This window comes from Humulus lupulus, chromosome 2 (genome assembly GCF_963169125.1).
Source record: "Humulus lupulus chromosome 2, drHumLupu1.1, whole genome shotgun sequence".
NCBI classification, from domain to species: Eukaryota; Viridiplantae; Streptophyta; class Magnoliopsida; order Rosales; family Cannabaceae; genus Humulus; species Humulus lupulus.
Genome location: NC_084794.1, coordinates 130,317,358 through 130,333,598, shown reverse-complemented (window position 1 = coordinate 130,333,598; position 16,241 = coordinate 130,317,358). Strand labels below are relative to the sequence as shown.

Below are 16,241 nucleotides of genomic sequence, written 5' to 3'. Positions count from 1 at the left end.
TCAGATAAAGCTTGAAACTTAGAGTTTGGAAAAATTGATTATTCAACAGCTTGTTAAAGCACAGATTTGTAGAATAATTCTGAATACGAAATAAGTTGAGAAATTTCTAAAACAAAACCCCTGGATATAACCAGGTCTGAGGCCTGATTATTAACAGGTAAAATGCCATTAGGCAAAAAAAATCTTGGATAGAACTAAGATATCAACTAAAATTAATTAGTCAAGCCATCAAAAACTTGTTGTTATCTAAAGACAACCCCTAAGATTTCAAGTGTACAAGAATTCAGAATTCACAAACATGAGAGATTGGTAGACTAAGGGGAACATGAATAGATCACAAATCAAATATGTATTAAAAAACATGAATATTGTCTCGACGAGGAAAAAAAAACCTCAATCTAGCTTAATCTCAAGGGACTTGGTTACAAAATACAAAATAAAGTAAAGGAATCATTGAGCTTCGTCGACTTGCTAGAGGATGTCACTTCCTCGCCATCCCCTTCAGCAGCATTGGAAGCCTCAACAGTCTTAGAGGGTTCCTGTGAGTATCGAATCTTGAATTCGTCAAGATAAGGTTCCCAAAACCCTGGCTGCATGAAGGCGAAATACCTGTCCTGGTTGAAAGCCCAGCACCGGTAAAGCATCTCCTCCATTGAGTTTGACGACTCCGCAATCTCCAACCTCGCCCTCTCGACCTCCTCCTTGGCTTTGGCCTCGACCTCACCAAGCTCCTTTTTTAGGCTATCATTCTCAGCCTGCAGCTGGTCAAGTCGATGGCTCACTTCCACGACCTGATTCTAAGCAATCAGCTCGCCCTCCTGGGAAGCAGTCAGGGCAGCCTTTGCAGACCGCTCGCTCTCTTGGGAGGAAACCAGGGCGACTTTGGCGGACTGCTTGCTCTCTTGGGCAGCAATCAAGGTGGCTTAGAGCTAATCACTCCTATCTCGGACCCAAACAATTCCCCGGAGTTGAGCCAGGATAGACTACAAAGGGAAAATACAGGTTAAGGTTAGTAAAAAAAAAAGATAAAAATAAAAGGGTACTATAGAAGGAATGAAGGTGGCTCACGATGAGGTCCATTCACATGGCAGACTTGAGAACGTCTTCAAGAGTATGCTACTCCATGGCCCTCAGATCCTTGACATTGGCTTTATACGCATGGCCCACCATATGGCTCGCCATCTCGTATACAGTCCCACGAAACGCTTAAGAGATTCTTTCCAACTCGATTGGCTTCACTGGGATGTGAACAGAGGGGACCTGAGCGGGCGGGGCTTCACCCTGAATCACTTGAGGAACCAAAGGAGGTACATGTCGAGGGAGAGGAGGAGGAGCCTCGAGAACTGTGACTACTGTTACTGGGACTGGGGGTTGAGTCTGTTGTTGCTGCTCCCGGGTGGAGCTGGCACCTTTGTCTTTGACAAAAGAGACCTGGTGGAAGTTCTAGTCTTGGAAACATGTTTCTTTGGCACCTTGGGCCTTTTCACCACGGGCCCAGCTCCGGCCCCGCGCGGCCTTGAAGGCACCCCTTAAACCCAAGGCATCTAGCAATTCCACCTCTTCACCTGAAAAGGAACGACCAGAAGATTCAGATACAAGGGATAGTTTGTCAAAATAATGAAAAGACAAGAACAGAGCAAGAACCCTACCCTCCGAGCTAGGGGGAATCTACTACGATAAGCTCGGGGTTATGAATCGGACTAGGTATAACCTCTAACTCCTGGACTACCGGAGGTGAGGGAGAGTCTAGAATTATTATATCCTGGGTCCTAAGGGCTTCAGGCTCTTCCTTCGAGCTAGAGTCAGCTACGAATTACGTAAAGCCAGGGGAGAATACGCCTTGATGTAAGGAGGGCCATGTCCTACGATTTGTACCATATTCCTCAAAAATGGTTGACCTAAAATGGAGGGTGTTGTCAACCACAATGGTTCATCTGGGGTAGCTGTGGTCATAGCGTATCACCATATGATCCACACACTGGAGGAGTGTTGTGTTCAGGTCTGGGCCAGAAGGATGTCGACTAACGAGCTGATGGGGATTGAAACAAATTAGCCTAAAACTGGCAGCAGCCCAATCTAGTTCTCTATATGGGTTACCTTGGCCGAAAGTACCGGCTGCTACCCCAGACTCAGCTTGCTCTAGGTCAGGACCCTGATCATCCTCAGGAACTCTCCTCTTGCGCACCAGTGGCGCCACATCCTTTTCCTCCTCGATGTCTTCAATGGAAGGCAGGACTTCTTGAGAAGGAAGCTCTGGTCTTTGCGAATCAGGTTGCAGGCCACCATGGTAGCATCATTCACTACCTGTTGGAAGTCCATCTCCTTCGAAGGAAGATGAAATAGTGTCTCGTATTGACCCCCAAGTGTCTCAGACCACCCTGTCCTCTTGAATATAGATGCACAAAGAATGGACTCAGTTAGAAGGATTAAACTAAAAAAAAATGATAACAGAGTTCGCGTAAAAATTCAAAAAGTTGAGAGACTTATGAGGGTGGTTGAAGTATCGATGATAGCAATTCTTGAACCCATTCGACATACAAAACTGGTCTTTATATTCATTTGGGTGCCTGGGGAGGTCAATAACAGAAGCCGAGTTGGGGAAACGAATGAGGTAGTAAGAGTTGTCACCTCGCACCTTCTGATTAGGACTGGCCTTGAGGTAGAAGAAGTACATAATATTAGCTGGGGTGGGGACATCCCACTCATTCCTCAAAAATAGATATTTTTACCCCGCCAAAAGTCGATACGAGTTTGGGGGAGCTGGAATGGAGTCAGTTCGACGTAGTTCAAAAAATCCACGAAGTACTGGTCTAATGGGAGGAAAGCTCCTTCCTTCAGGTGCTCATCACTCCAAGCCCTAAATTCATCTTGAAGAGGGGTGCAGCTCCTCTCTCCTTCCAATGGAGGTTGGGCGAGGAGGCCATCAGTTCTCATCTCAATACCATGGCTTAGCAGTATCTTGTTCACTTTCCCCTGCGACGTTATTTGGGACATGATGTGCTCGGCCTCGAAAAAGGCGTTAGGATCGACAACAATCTCCCTCTCCATCACTGGGCTAAAGTGAGGAATTGGAGATTCGAACGCGATCTACTTGTCCTTATTATTGTTCTGAGTAGAGGGGCTCACGACGTTTTTCTTTGGTGGGGTCATGATCTAGCTCGCCTGACGACAAATCAGCCTATTAGTGGCGACCTAAGATAATAACTAGCTACGACAATAAAGGTACGATGACCCAAGGGTTTGGGTGGTTTGCTTTTGGTGATTCAAAATTTGCACGAGCTATGATATGTCCTAGCACCAACGCATGTTTCCACGCGCAGACCAAGGCCACATGCTATGGACTCGGGAAATTTCCCGATACTCCAGGATTCGCATGTCGAATCCGTCAGACCCACTACCTTTCTTTTGAAAGCGCTTTAATACAAAAGCGCTTAAGGAATCGTGACCCTTAAGCTACCCAGAGCCAAACCTAAAATCCTCTCAACTTCTATATCCAAACAGGTATCCTAATCGATTCATCAGCAACATTTTCCTTGCGAACCCCAGAAAATTTGTCCAGTTTTCAAATACCTTGTTTCTAAATAAATCTATTATCGTTCTTTTAGCCTAAACCGAACCCTATTTAATCTCAGACATGGCTAGAACATGAAACAGTACTGAACAAAAAATGTTTTTCGAAGTAATAAACTCATTGGAAAATAAAGAAGTGAAAGATTCAAACCAAATGAGGAAATACTTACAGTTTATACATTTGTTCGATGAGAATGTTGATGCTTCCACAGGTAGGAGCTTGAGAGCTTCTAAGAAACTGAAAGGCGATGAAGGTTTTTGGAAAAAGTTTGAGAGAAAAAGGGAACTTTTGTTTCTGAAAGGAAAGTTTCTGAATGTAAAGGTGGTAAGGTTCAGGTCTGATCTCCCTATTTATACGTAAGCTTTGTGAATTAATTTGGGTCATCCGATTGGGTCAGCTCGAGATCCAAAGGCCAAGATTAAATGACCCGTGCAGCGGTAGAAAGTTGATAGGACAGTTGTCACAGTCCTCGAAACCCGAACAAACGCCAATTACAAACAACAATGTGTTCAACACTCGAGTAATAGGCAGGCATGATTTTACATGACAGAAGCCTAAAAGCCCCTACCGTGCGTATTAGAAAGTGATGACGTCAAGCACGAGCAGGAGCTTGGGGGGCAAATGTTGTACCCTAAAAATTAGCACGGGTTTAATCACTCAGCTAGGGGTACAATTGGCAGATGAATATATGGAAAAAAACAGGCGAATAGAACATCTAGCCAATGGTGATGTGAGCAGCTCGAGTTAGGACTTGACAGTACGATATTCCGGTAATTCTCAAGTTGCCTCTTAGGATGACGGTCCAGTTTGAGACATCTAGTGTCCAGATCCCCTTTAGGGCGCTCTGAATTTAATCCAAACTAAGGTTCGTAATCTCTTCGACCCTCAGCTCTATGATGATGTTCAGCTCGTGGAAACCTGTTCATGACACATACTGAAGGATCCTGAGAGACTCAAAGGCAGTCTATACGCTTATTAATGTCCAGGTTGTATTGCACATTTATTGTTCGAGATAACAGGAGTATACTCTGTTAGGCAATTGTATCCCTATGTAAATGAGAATTATATTTATTAAATGTTTGCCATATTTATGCACAACGGTTACCCAAACCTGTCCAGGAAATTCCACTATAAATATCAGGGATAATGGACAAGAAAGGGGACTGCTTTTTGTAATACTGAAACTCTGCAAAAATTGTAAGTAATAATATTGTCTCGTGGACTAAATGATTTAACCACTAAATCACTTAAGATCATGTGTGTGAGAAATTGTTAATATAAGTTCATTACAATTTACAAATAAGCACTAATATCCTTATTAGATTTCTAAATCTACTACTGGCAAAAAACCGCATCAACAAACTTTGTCAACTGAAGTTTATTTTGATTTATGATGTGAAAACCTAAGCAACACCCACTTACCAAATTTTTTATTTAATCTGATATCATGCTTTTCAATTCAGCATACAAAAAGCATGACTAACATTATGTTTGGTAGGGAAGAAAAATAGGTTGATGGAGTGGGGTGGAGGGAGAGTAGTGGAAGGATAAGTATCATATGGGTTGAATCCTTTTGTTTGGCAAGATGGAGAGAGGGAGACATTCTCCCTTCAAAATTTATAAATTCAATCCCTCCATTTTTGGAGGGATTCAAGAGAATGATAAAAATAATAATATATAAATATCATATATATATATATATCCTTTTAAAAAATAATAAATATTAATATTAAGGATATAAAATAATAATTTTAATAATTAATTTCCTTTCCATCTTTCCAACTTCACCCTTTACTATCAAATAACATAAAGAATAGCAATTATCCTCTCTCTCTTTCCTAAACTCTTCATCCATCCTACTCTCCCTCCTTCCTACAAAACCAAACATAGCCAAAACCAAATATAGCCAAAGTATTAGCTGGTAAAGGCTCTAAGAATCCATGAAAATATATGAATACACATTGAATTAAGCAGTTCATGTCAATTGTTTAAATCACTCTCCAGCCTCTACAAGAATAGATATATATGAGTAAAATAAAAAGCTCCTATAAAAAATTATGAAAATAATCACATGTAACCCTCAATAAAAAGGGTTAAAAGAATGAAGGCATAAATATTTTTTAGTATCAATTGAATCAGGCTACAAAATTTGGAATGAAACACAGATATATGAGCTCTCTGCAACCCCAAGATGAGTTTGGACCCAAGACTCTAATCCTGAAAAGGAAAGAACAAGAAAAAAGGAAAAAAAAAAATTTAGCCATAAAATAAATCTTTAAACAGCGAAGCTATTAAAGATTAGCTAACATTCTTCACAGAAAACTGCCAGAACAATAAATCTCCAAGTTCTAAGCAAATCACACAATCTCGTTTGCTTTTTATTTTAATTTGCTGTCTAGCACAAAACAAGTCTAGTAGTGCGGTTGAGGAACATAAATCCATTCCAATGAAATGATTTAAATAGGAGAGCATACACATATATTGTTATTATTATTATTATTTATTTTATTGTTGTCCAGGGTTGTAATTGGAAAATATATTTTCAACAATTATAAAGTAAATTACCATTGACACATCAAGTACTAAGAAAATTTTAAGGTCTCTTCAAACAACATAAATATGTTGGGAGAAAAAATATATAAGCTTCTTAAGCTGAAAACATTAATTTAATAGTAAATATCCTAACAATGTAATACATGGTATTGAATTTCAATTATCCAGCATAAATTGAAAGTATCCACACTAACCAACAAACAATTTCAACAAAATACTGGTCAGTTTACAAATAAAGTTGAATGACAGTAATAGTGAACTAAACAATTTAATACAATTATGCCACAAGTATCAGAGAAAGGAATTTCACAAATGACATTGTACCTATAAATTATAGGCTATAAATGCAATATATGTTTGCTCTCATCAAATATAAATATATGTTAAATCATTGCAAACACTAGAAGAAAGCAGGTTGTACCTCATGATAAGATGACAAGTCCCAAATACATTGATCCACAAAGAAATGTAAATGATATCATTCCCCTGCAAGTGTAAGCAAAGCATTAAGATTAGCAAAATATAATTTTACATGGAGAAAATATACATGCTCTCTTTTACAAGTTTACCTTATTGAAATGTGATCTCAACTATACAAGATGATACATGATTACATCCTGATCCCTAAACTTTAGAATCATTAAAATTTATTTGACGACCAAATATTCGCAGGCCAAGATAATAGCACAATTTCAATCAAGCTTAATATAGAATGACACATCTTACGAACTAAAGGTACAACAATTCGAAAGTTTGGGGAATAATTAAATGATATTTTCAAAATGTAGAGACTAATGATGTGCCATTTCTGTTAAGTTTTTTTAAAGGAAAGCCATGTTAAAGATTAAGACTTTTTGAAAGTTATGGTATGTCGTTGAATTTAAAATTCTGAACCAACTCAACTTTTTACAAATGCTTTGGGACTAATAAAAAGATTAATATAAATGAGTTTTAAACAACATGCTCACCATATGACTCCCCATCCAACTCCATTGCAACAAGGACAAATTTCAGCAAACTTCTCAGCATCACTGGAGTTGACTCTTCGAGATATTAAATCATCATAGATATCTGTCATATGTATTTGAATATCAAACACAAGTGTAGAATTGGTAATCAATAGGTTACTTGCTAAAGATGAGTGGTGGCACATACCATATACTGAAAACAAGCTGTTCATCACACCTGCAATTAACCAAATCAAACATTTACAGCTGTAAATCTCCATCCAAAAAGATGTGATAATAAGTATAAAAACTAATAAAGGAGTTTTGCCACAAAAATAATAAGATAAAAAAGTACCTATAAAGAGAATAACGTAACGGAGAATACGGACTGTTGTCATTTCTTGCAGAACCCAAATTAAAGCAAGGAAAATGATGAATCCTGATAGAGTCAACCAGCAAGCATCAGAAAATGGCAAGGAAGCATTTGAATATATAAAATTGACAGTACTTTTAAACAACTCAATAAAGTTTCTTACCGATACAAAGTCCACGGAGTGTCCACTATATAATGAACAAGATTAAAAGGAAAAATTAATAAGTGCTCACTTTATAGTAACTGATGAAGACAATATGCAATAATGTTTGCATTTCTCAACACTGAAATATATGAAATGGCAATCTTACGTTTTTGGCAATACAGAGCACCACAAATAGAGCAACAATTAAACAACCAGCAGCAATTCTCGCAGTGAGGAGATTTGTTGATGCGAGTATCAAAGTCATTCCCCAGAATGATGAGCCAAGATCTGAGTATGTAAAATTTCATATAAAGCATGAAGCCATGGAAACACATCATGCTAATTGACAAGAATTGTAAAACCAATATCAAAAGAAATAAAAAATTCTACTGACTTTACAAAGACCTCATTTTCAGTTTTACTACAATTGAACTTGGTGTATGCAATTTGAAAGAATAATCAGTAATAAGAAATTCTTAAGGGTAGTTCAGTGCCAGAAACCAAGTGCAAGGCCAACATGTATAATTGACGCACGTAAGAAACACCTTGAATACAAAGAACTGAGAAAAAAAAAGGTTTATTGAAGTGAAGCTTTTTTTGTTCAGATTGAAAAAAAAATCAATTGAACTAAGGAATGCAAAGACAGGAAATACATTCATGAATATTCTATCAAAGAAATGCATGCAATGTTTCATTTCCACTTAACAAACTTGAAACTAGGATGTGGACCATAGAAAAAATAGTTGCTAGGGAAAAAAGTGTATTACATCCTGCAGGTAATATCAACCAGTATACACCACCACGCGTTTGTGTGACGCCACCCTCATTTGCATGGACTTGGATTCCCTCCACCTACACATGAGATCATATTAGTTTGCATGACTGACTTCAGGAACCACGGAAATGAGGATTAAGTGCATGAACTAGCTTCACAATATAAGCATTGAGTACAAAAGAGGGGAAAGGTGAAGAGCTTCTAACATGACCACACGTGAGTTTGCAAGCAATAGCATGACTTGCTTCATGCAAGAACACTGTGATGAGCTTAAAGGGTGTGAGTAGTACTGTTCTCCAGAGCTACAACATACACAACAAAAAAGTTAATGTCATTAGAGCTACCAAATTGAATATAAAGTTTGCCAAAGCTATCAACAAGACTATAAAAGATCAGACCATCTTGGCTTTTACAAAAATCGTCTCATGTTTAATTCCTTTCAGCTATTAGGTCTCAAATCTCAATAATCTATTTTTTATTCATCACAAACCACTAATAAATAGAGGAAAGCACACGGAAATGGAAGAGGCAGAAAACATAAAATCAGGAAATAATAGGATTCATATGCCTAACAGATGATCCTTCTAAGTCTGGTCCTAATCATATCAGTATCTATTTAAGAATTTAGGTAAATAAATACAGCTGTAAAATAAACACAGCTGTTTACTACAGTCCAGCAGTCCTTCAACATTTTCTGTTTACCACTCTTCATGATTATTAATTTTTCCTTTTCTAGGTAGCTAGGTTAGATGTATCTACATTAGCCTGCAAACTTGACAGTCATTTTAAAGTGGATCGGTCAAATCAACTAGTTGAAAGCTAACTCAGCCCAATGAATCTTTGCAGCCATCTCATTGTCAATTTTCACTAGCCTCTATCATTTGGTTTGGCTTGATGCTTATCATTTTGATCCATGCTTCCCTTGTTAAAAACTCGTACACTCTACTCAAATGTACCTCAGACCCTAATGACCCAATAGATCTTTTGAAAGTAGCTATTACAAGTTTCCCTTTCTTTCTATTTTCTACTTCCGTACTATAAGTTTGACCAAGTAAATTTCATTGTGTTAAAACCAATGTCAAAAGAAATACAGAGCGCAACAAACAAAATCACTTCTAATAAATAATTTTCACATTCAACCGTGTTTCTCTATACGTCTCAGTGTCTCGCCATTTTGACCAACATCTCCCCCTTTCTTACACTCCAAACAGATATATGACAGTTGCTAATCACAAGATGTCTCGATCATCCCACTACTATAATACTAGTCTCTAGCACATTAATTCTATCATCAAAATGTCTGCATTCCATTTAAGCAAAGCAAAACTTGTATGTTTTATCTTTGTAGGTGTTTATGATAAGTAGAAAGCAATGTTCCTATAATTTATTTTTCATAAAATTTGGTGAATACATTCCTAAATTAATAGAAAGAGTCTGCGAAAGAACAATTACACAAAAGAGCAAACCTATAAGCCATATTCAAGATTTAGAGTACACCCATACATACAGTCTTACTTATTAAACCAAGCAGGTTCTAAATGACTAGCCCTTGTACCAATAGTCGCTCTTCTACTATACAGGACAGCTTCTATATTTTTATAAACAAATCAAGGTAAGATTTAACAAAACAAAACTCTACAAAGAGACCCAAAGTTTAAAAAGTTCAAGATCACAAAAAGAAAGAAATGGGAAACTCGTCTTTAATTTAAAAGCACATGTACATGGTGAAACAAAGGAAATACTACTCTCAGATTTTTGAGAAAAAAATGTACGAAGAATCAAAATCATGTGCGAGTGCGTCCCCTTTTATGGTTCCGTTGACTTTACCCGTTGACACTTTGAATCAACCAAAACAAAAGACTCCATTTTTTTTTCATTTTCTTTCTTGGAAACCAAACATAGCTTAAAGGGGTGTTTTATTCATCAAAAAAAAAAAAACTTACCAAGAGGATAACGACGGTGAAAACTCCAATAGTGGTTAAGAAGACAACTTGATCGTGCTGGCAACAGTTCATCAAGGCCCAATTCGCCATTCTGAATCTTCAATCCCAGAAATCAGAAGAAAGAAAGCTGGGAAGAATTATTGGGAGTTTGAACTTTGAGAGGAAAAAAAATAAAGAAAAGGGAAAGAAAGCAGTTGGGACTAACGTAAAGATATCATCGGAAAAGGGTATTGCTGTAAACGTGAAAGAATAAACAATGTTAATTTGAAACAAATCGTTGTCGTTTATTGCTATATTTATTGATTATTTTGAAAATTTGTAGGCACTTTGAATTTTGAAGTGGGAGACTTGGTTATGATTAGAGAGAGAAGTAAAAGGATTGGCTATTGGGGTAGACCACGTAAGCAACAACAGCGCGTTCAGTTTCCTCCACTCTGGATCGGATTGGCTATTGGCTATTGGACTTTTCTCATTTTCTCTCCCTTGTGCTGTGTTTTCTTAAAAGAATATTAATGATAATAATCAAATGAAAATAACATAGGACATAGTCTTGGCTAGGCCAACTTCCGGTCAAAATCAAACTCATCTCTCCCTTTCATGTTTTGTAAATAATATGTTATTATATTTTAGGAGAATTGGATGAAAGAAGATTCTACGAACAGTCCCAATAGATTAGGCATACTATTGAAATTCGAAAAAAAGTTGCAAGTAAATGGTAAAAGAGGCATACCACGTATAATGCATTCTATGTTTAGTGGTTCAACTGCAGTGTTGAACCACATTTATGAACTATTATAGCTCCTTCAAAAGTTTTTTAATTAAAATTTCTCATTCCTACTTTTTCTCTCATTCTCGCTTGTTAAAGAATATTAAGGAAAATAACATAAATATTCAATATATAATATATGTATGTATAGTTTAGTGGATTGTTGTAAAAAAATTATGTTTTATTTATAAATATAAATATAAACATGAAAATATTTATTATATATACAGTATATGTATATATTTAGTTTTTTTTTTAAAATATGGCTATAAAAATAGTATAGTATGTAAAAATATAATATTTGAATAATGTAGAGAAGAAATAGAAAAACTAATATATGTTATAATGCAAGAGCACTTCAAACTATAAAAATTCTTTTTTTTTTTTTGTTTTGGATTAGTTTATATTTTATTTTATCTTATAAATTTGGATAAATTTAAAATATAATTATGTGATATTATATATGGGTATATATTTCAAATATTAATATATATATAAGAATATTATTGATAATTAAAGAAAATATTTGAAACGAATATTAGATATTAAAAAAATATAATATTTAAATGATATAGAAAAAAATAAAGAAGCTGATGTATAGTATAATGTAAAAGTTAAAGGTAAAATAGATAAACTAATGTTTTTTAGAGGTATTTAAAAGAATAGAGTAGATCATCCATTAAAAGTGCTCTAAGAAAGAGGTATGTCATTGTAAAGAACAAACAATGCAACTTGAGAAAAATTATCCTTGCAAAATGTTGAAGTTTTACAAGATTAAGATGACTTAGTCATAAAATGAGGAACTTAATTAGTTGATCCAGGTGCAAAAAGGAAGTCTTCAAAATTGAAGCACTAAAAAGTAAGCAGATTAATGGTCTCAAGGCAATAAAAAACAATGTTGGAAACTTTGAAAATGCATCTCTTTAGCAAGTTGCACACATCTTTGATAACTTGTAATTCAACAACAAGAGGGCTTCCCTATTTCCATTTCTTTCTTCATATCATGGGCAAACATATATATGAGATATAAGTATGACACCAATCCAATAGATATGCACTCTATCATTTAAATAGATATGCACTCTATCATTTAAAATACTTCACAAAATTTCCACTTTTTATTTTTTATTTTACCACGACATTTTAATATATCATCTTCTCTATTTTTTGTTATCTACTTCATTTATATATTATAAATTTTAGTATTTTTTATTCATAAAAACAAAAACATATAATATAAGAAAAAAATGAGAGAGGAGTGAGAAATTAATAAAAATATATACATCTATATGTAGCTAAGGAATGCTGCATATGTAAAAGGGCATTTTAGATTTATATACCTAGAATTCAAAGTATCTACAAAAATATCTTCAACTAAATTATTTACACAAATATTGCTATCACGTCTGCATAGATTACCAGATTTTGAAAAAAATTAGGAAATCTCGCTTCCTGAATTTTTTTTCTATATTGTAAAAAGTTACACTTTAGTTGTTTATGATACCAATAAAATACCAATTAGTCACTTTTTTTATTAAAAGCTTTATTTTTAGGGCAATACTTTAGTCCCTCACTTGGATTTGAAGGACTTAGTCCTTCATCTATTTTCAGTCATTGGATCCATGGTGGACGATGGGATTGTGGTGTTTGGTTGAGGATGTGTTAAAATACACATATACCTCTTAATAACCCCTTGATAACTCTTAGGAACCGACTACCGTTTCCACTCTTAATTTTTTTTTCTGATTTTTTTAATTGAAAACAGAAGAGTCGTTCTTCCCCTCCAAATGTTCGTCGGTCTATCTCTCCCTCCCCATTGTTTTTTTTAGTCGGAGTTTTGTGTTAAAATTGTTGAATAGTAGGTGGATTGGCGCGAGTAATTGATGGTGGAGGTTGAGTGAACTAATTTTCATTTTGAATGTCGTGGGTTTCGTTCATTCTTCTCCTCTGTTTTTTTCGTACTTTGTCCAGGAACGAAGCTACCTTCTTTTCCATCTGCATATACATTTGTCTTGCATTTGTTCTTCTTATTTTTCTCATTTTGTGCCCTAATTTTGTTTGTCTTCTCATATTTTAAATTTCGTCATACAGAAATTCTATTCTGCTAACTAAATTTGGTGGATGCAGATCATTTGTTTCTTGTTTTGTTCCGTTGATTTTAATTCATTCTCTTGTTCATTCTCACTCTCGTCAAGCAACACACCCACTCAGAGATATTTGATCGCCCCAATGGGCAGTCCGTGACATAGGCCCTCTTTCCTACTTCCACCCGTTCTTCTAAAGTCGTGGAGAGGTAATCTCTCTCTATATTTCCTTTTTTTTATGGACTCAGTTAGAGCACCAAATGTTTGATGCAATGCCTATTTGCCTATTTTTAGATTTATTTTGTCTGTGTAAATGAAGAATGAATTGAATCTCTATGTCGTAATTTTGAGACTTATACATGCACTTTGGCTGGAGTGATGTTTTAACCATGTATTTTCCATTGACTTTGTGCTTTTTTAAAGAAAAAGTTGTTCTGCATTTGAAATTAATGATTGTTTATGTATGCTCATGACTAGTTTTCTTAATTAAATATGGTTTGAGTTAATGATAGCATTTATTAATAATTGTCTTGTACAAGACTCGTTTGATGAAAGTCATTGTGATATTTTTTGGTTTCATTCAAGTTTTTTTGTTAGAAAGTTACGTGCAAATTGTACAGTGTTGTTGTTTAATTTGTAAGAATCATTTTATTTGCTGGTGGCATGGTAGTTTTATGATTCATATCTATTTATATAAGTGACATGAATTTATGTTGTTGTGAGAATATACCAACGTGATTGCAGGAGAATTAGGTAAACTTTTAAATAAGAGAAAAAAGATGAAAGCTATTAAAGTTACCATGCATCATGCCCTAGTCTTAGTTACATTACATTTAGCATAATTAATATTTTGGTACTCTTACAATCTACTCTAATTTTGTTACAAAAAAATTCATTAAAAAAATACTTATGAAAAGTGAAACTCTTAGGTACCTAATGCCATATAATAGCCAAAATTTATACAAAATTAACTATACAACACTAAGGTGCCTAATTAGTGTTAATTCATTCATCCAACCATTAAACACATATTTTAAGCTTTTACTAACAATTCACACACACACACACACAAAAAAAAAAAAAAAAAACTAATCTGATTAGTTCAGTTTTTTTTTTACTTTTTGCTATAACATTATTACTTACCACTTACTTCAAAATTACTTACCCGTGGCAAAATGATACTTTACCAATATCGTAAATAAGTTACAAATCAATACCAAGATGACCATATTCTCCTTAACTGTACACTTTTCTAGACGTAAAATTACCCCATTGCCCTTACCTTTACAGCCACATCAATACAACTATTCACAATCGGTTTATATAACTGGTTCTATAGGTAAAACACTATAAAAAATAAATACACCAAACTAGCTCACATCATGACACTTGGAAAATTTAATGGGCCCCACTTGTGGCACTAAGTCCTGAGAGGGACTAGAGAATTTTCCTTATTTTTAAATCATATTATTTCAATACATTTTGTTTCCTGCCAAAACTTATTTGTACACATCTTAATATATCAATTGGTTGATTTTGGGTTATATTATGGTATTTTATTATTTAAGATACATTTTGGTAACATTCAAGCTTGTATTAGAAACTAATGAGTTCTCATATAATATAGTAAGTTATCATATAATTTATTAATAAAAATTAATTTAGTATACTACACGGTAACTTTTAAATTAATATAATTTTTTAGTCACTCGTGTAATTTACATGTCTTATTATTTAAGATAATTTTACGCTACCTTCAAGTTTATTTTAAAAACTAATTAATTATCATATAGTACAAAAAGTTATTCCTATAATACCAAGTTACTACCATGAATAACTTAACTAGTTATTTTAGTAAAAATCTCGTTTCTTTTATCAAATTTTCAATCAAATTTCATTTTAATTTCTAATTAAATTAAAAATCTTACAACATTAAATTTATGTCAAATGTTATAAATTAACTTTTAAGTCATAATTTATTCTAAATTCTCAAAATTTCCTTTTATTTTAAATATCACAATTTAAAATGTAAATCAACAAATTTTGATAAATCTCATTTATCAATTTAAAGATTTCTTATTATTTATTTCCCAATAAATAATGATAATTTAAATTAAAGGACAAAACTCTTTTAAATTCAATTTATTTTTCCAATTATAAACCCTAAATGTCTATTATTATGTAATTCAACGAATATTACATAATTTGGGACATAAAAATCTATTTACTATCCCAATATGTAATTAAATCAATACATATTTAATTTTCATGATTTTCCAATTAAATCACATTTTTAATTAAATATTATTTTTATTTAAAAAAAATTAATGTGGAATTCACGAGATGTCATACGTGCAATGAAAAGCATAATCAGCGAGGCTTGTTAGGGGAGATGATAATTTTTTGATAGCCACATATTTTATTAGTGGGGCAAAGAGGTCAAGGTTCTTTATTGAAGGTTTATATAAATGGGCATTCCAATGATTATCACAGACTATAGTATTGGCACAAAATAATATCTCGACCATGGGGTCTTGAGAGTGAAGTATTACTGTAATTACTAAAATCGCGGACACACCATAGTGAAAGGCTATAGTTGAGCCCTAGTTGAGGGCTTATGTTGAAATTTGTTCTATGATAAGGAGATAAACAAGATATAATGTTGTTTAGCAGCTAATAAGAGTAAACATTGACTTATAGTGTGAATACATGATTATCTGAGATAATAATGATGGATTGTTGGCTTTATTGTTGTGCTTTCATATTTGTGACTATGGTTGTATATTTCGTCATGCATCTTTTGTCACAATGAATTGTATATGCATTCATCCATTACATGAGATTTACTTACTGGACGTTTGCTCATTATTTTGTCATTTTTCCCCTTTCAGGTGTGGCTTGATACTTAGACATCTTGTGGGATCCGGACTCGGTAGTAAGGAATTTTGTGAATATGATTTTCAAAAGTCTTGTGTTATTGTATAAGTTTAGTTTATATTTGACTTTGTAAATACTTAAGTGCTAATAAAGTTAAAGTTTTAAATTTTTTTCATTTTTATAGACTTTTTTTTTATATAGTTTTAC

The 16,241-nt window shown here is 34.2% G+C and overlaps 1 protein-coding gene across 1 annotated transcript; it reads right to left on the bottom strand.

Moving 5' to 3' along the window:
• Positions 1 to 5,506: 5,506 nt before the first annotated feature.
• Positions 5,507 to 10,638, bottom strand: LOC133818506 (uncharacterized). The gene is made up of 10 exons (XM_062251407.1): positions 10,308 to 10,638; positions 8,571 to 8,666; positions 8,357 to 8,441; positions 7,756 to 7,877; positions 7,608 to 7,632; positions 7,427 to 7,510; positions 7,280 to 7,309; positions 7,093 to 7,195; positions 6,546 to 6,610; positions 5,507 to 5,788 (listed from the first exon to the last, which is right to left on the bottom strand). Exons 1-9 carry the CDS (start codon positions 10,395 to 10,397, stop codon positions 6,547 to 6,549), a joined length of 699 nt encoding a protein of 232 aa, XP_062107391.1. The 5' UTR covers positions 10,398 to 10,638; the 3' UTR covers positions 5,507 to 5,788; position 6,546.
• Positions 10,639 to 16,241: the final 5,603 nt, after the last annotated feature.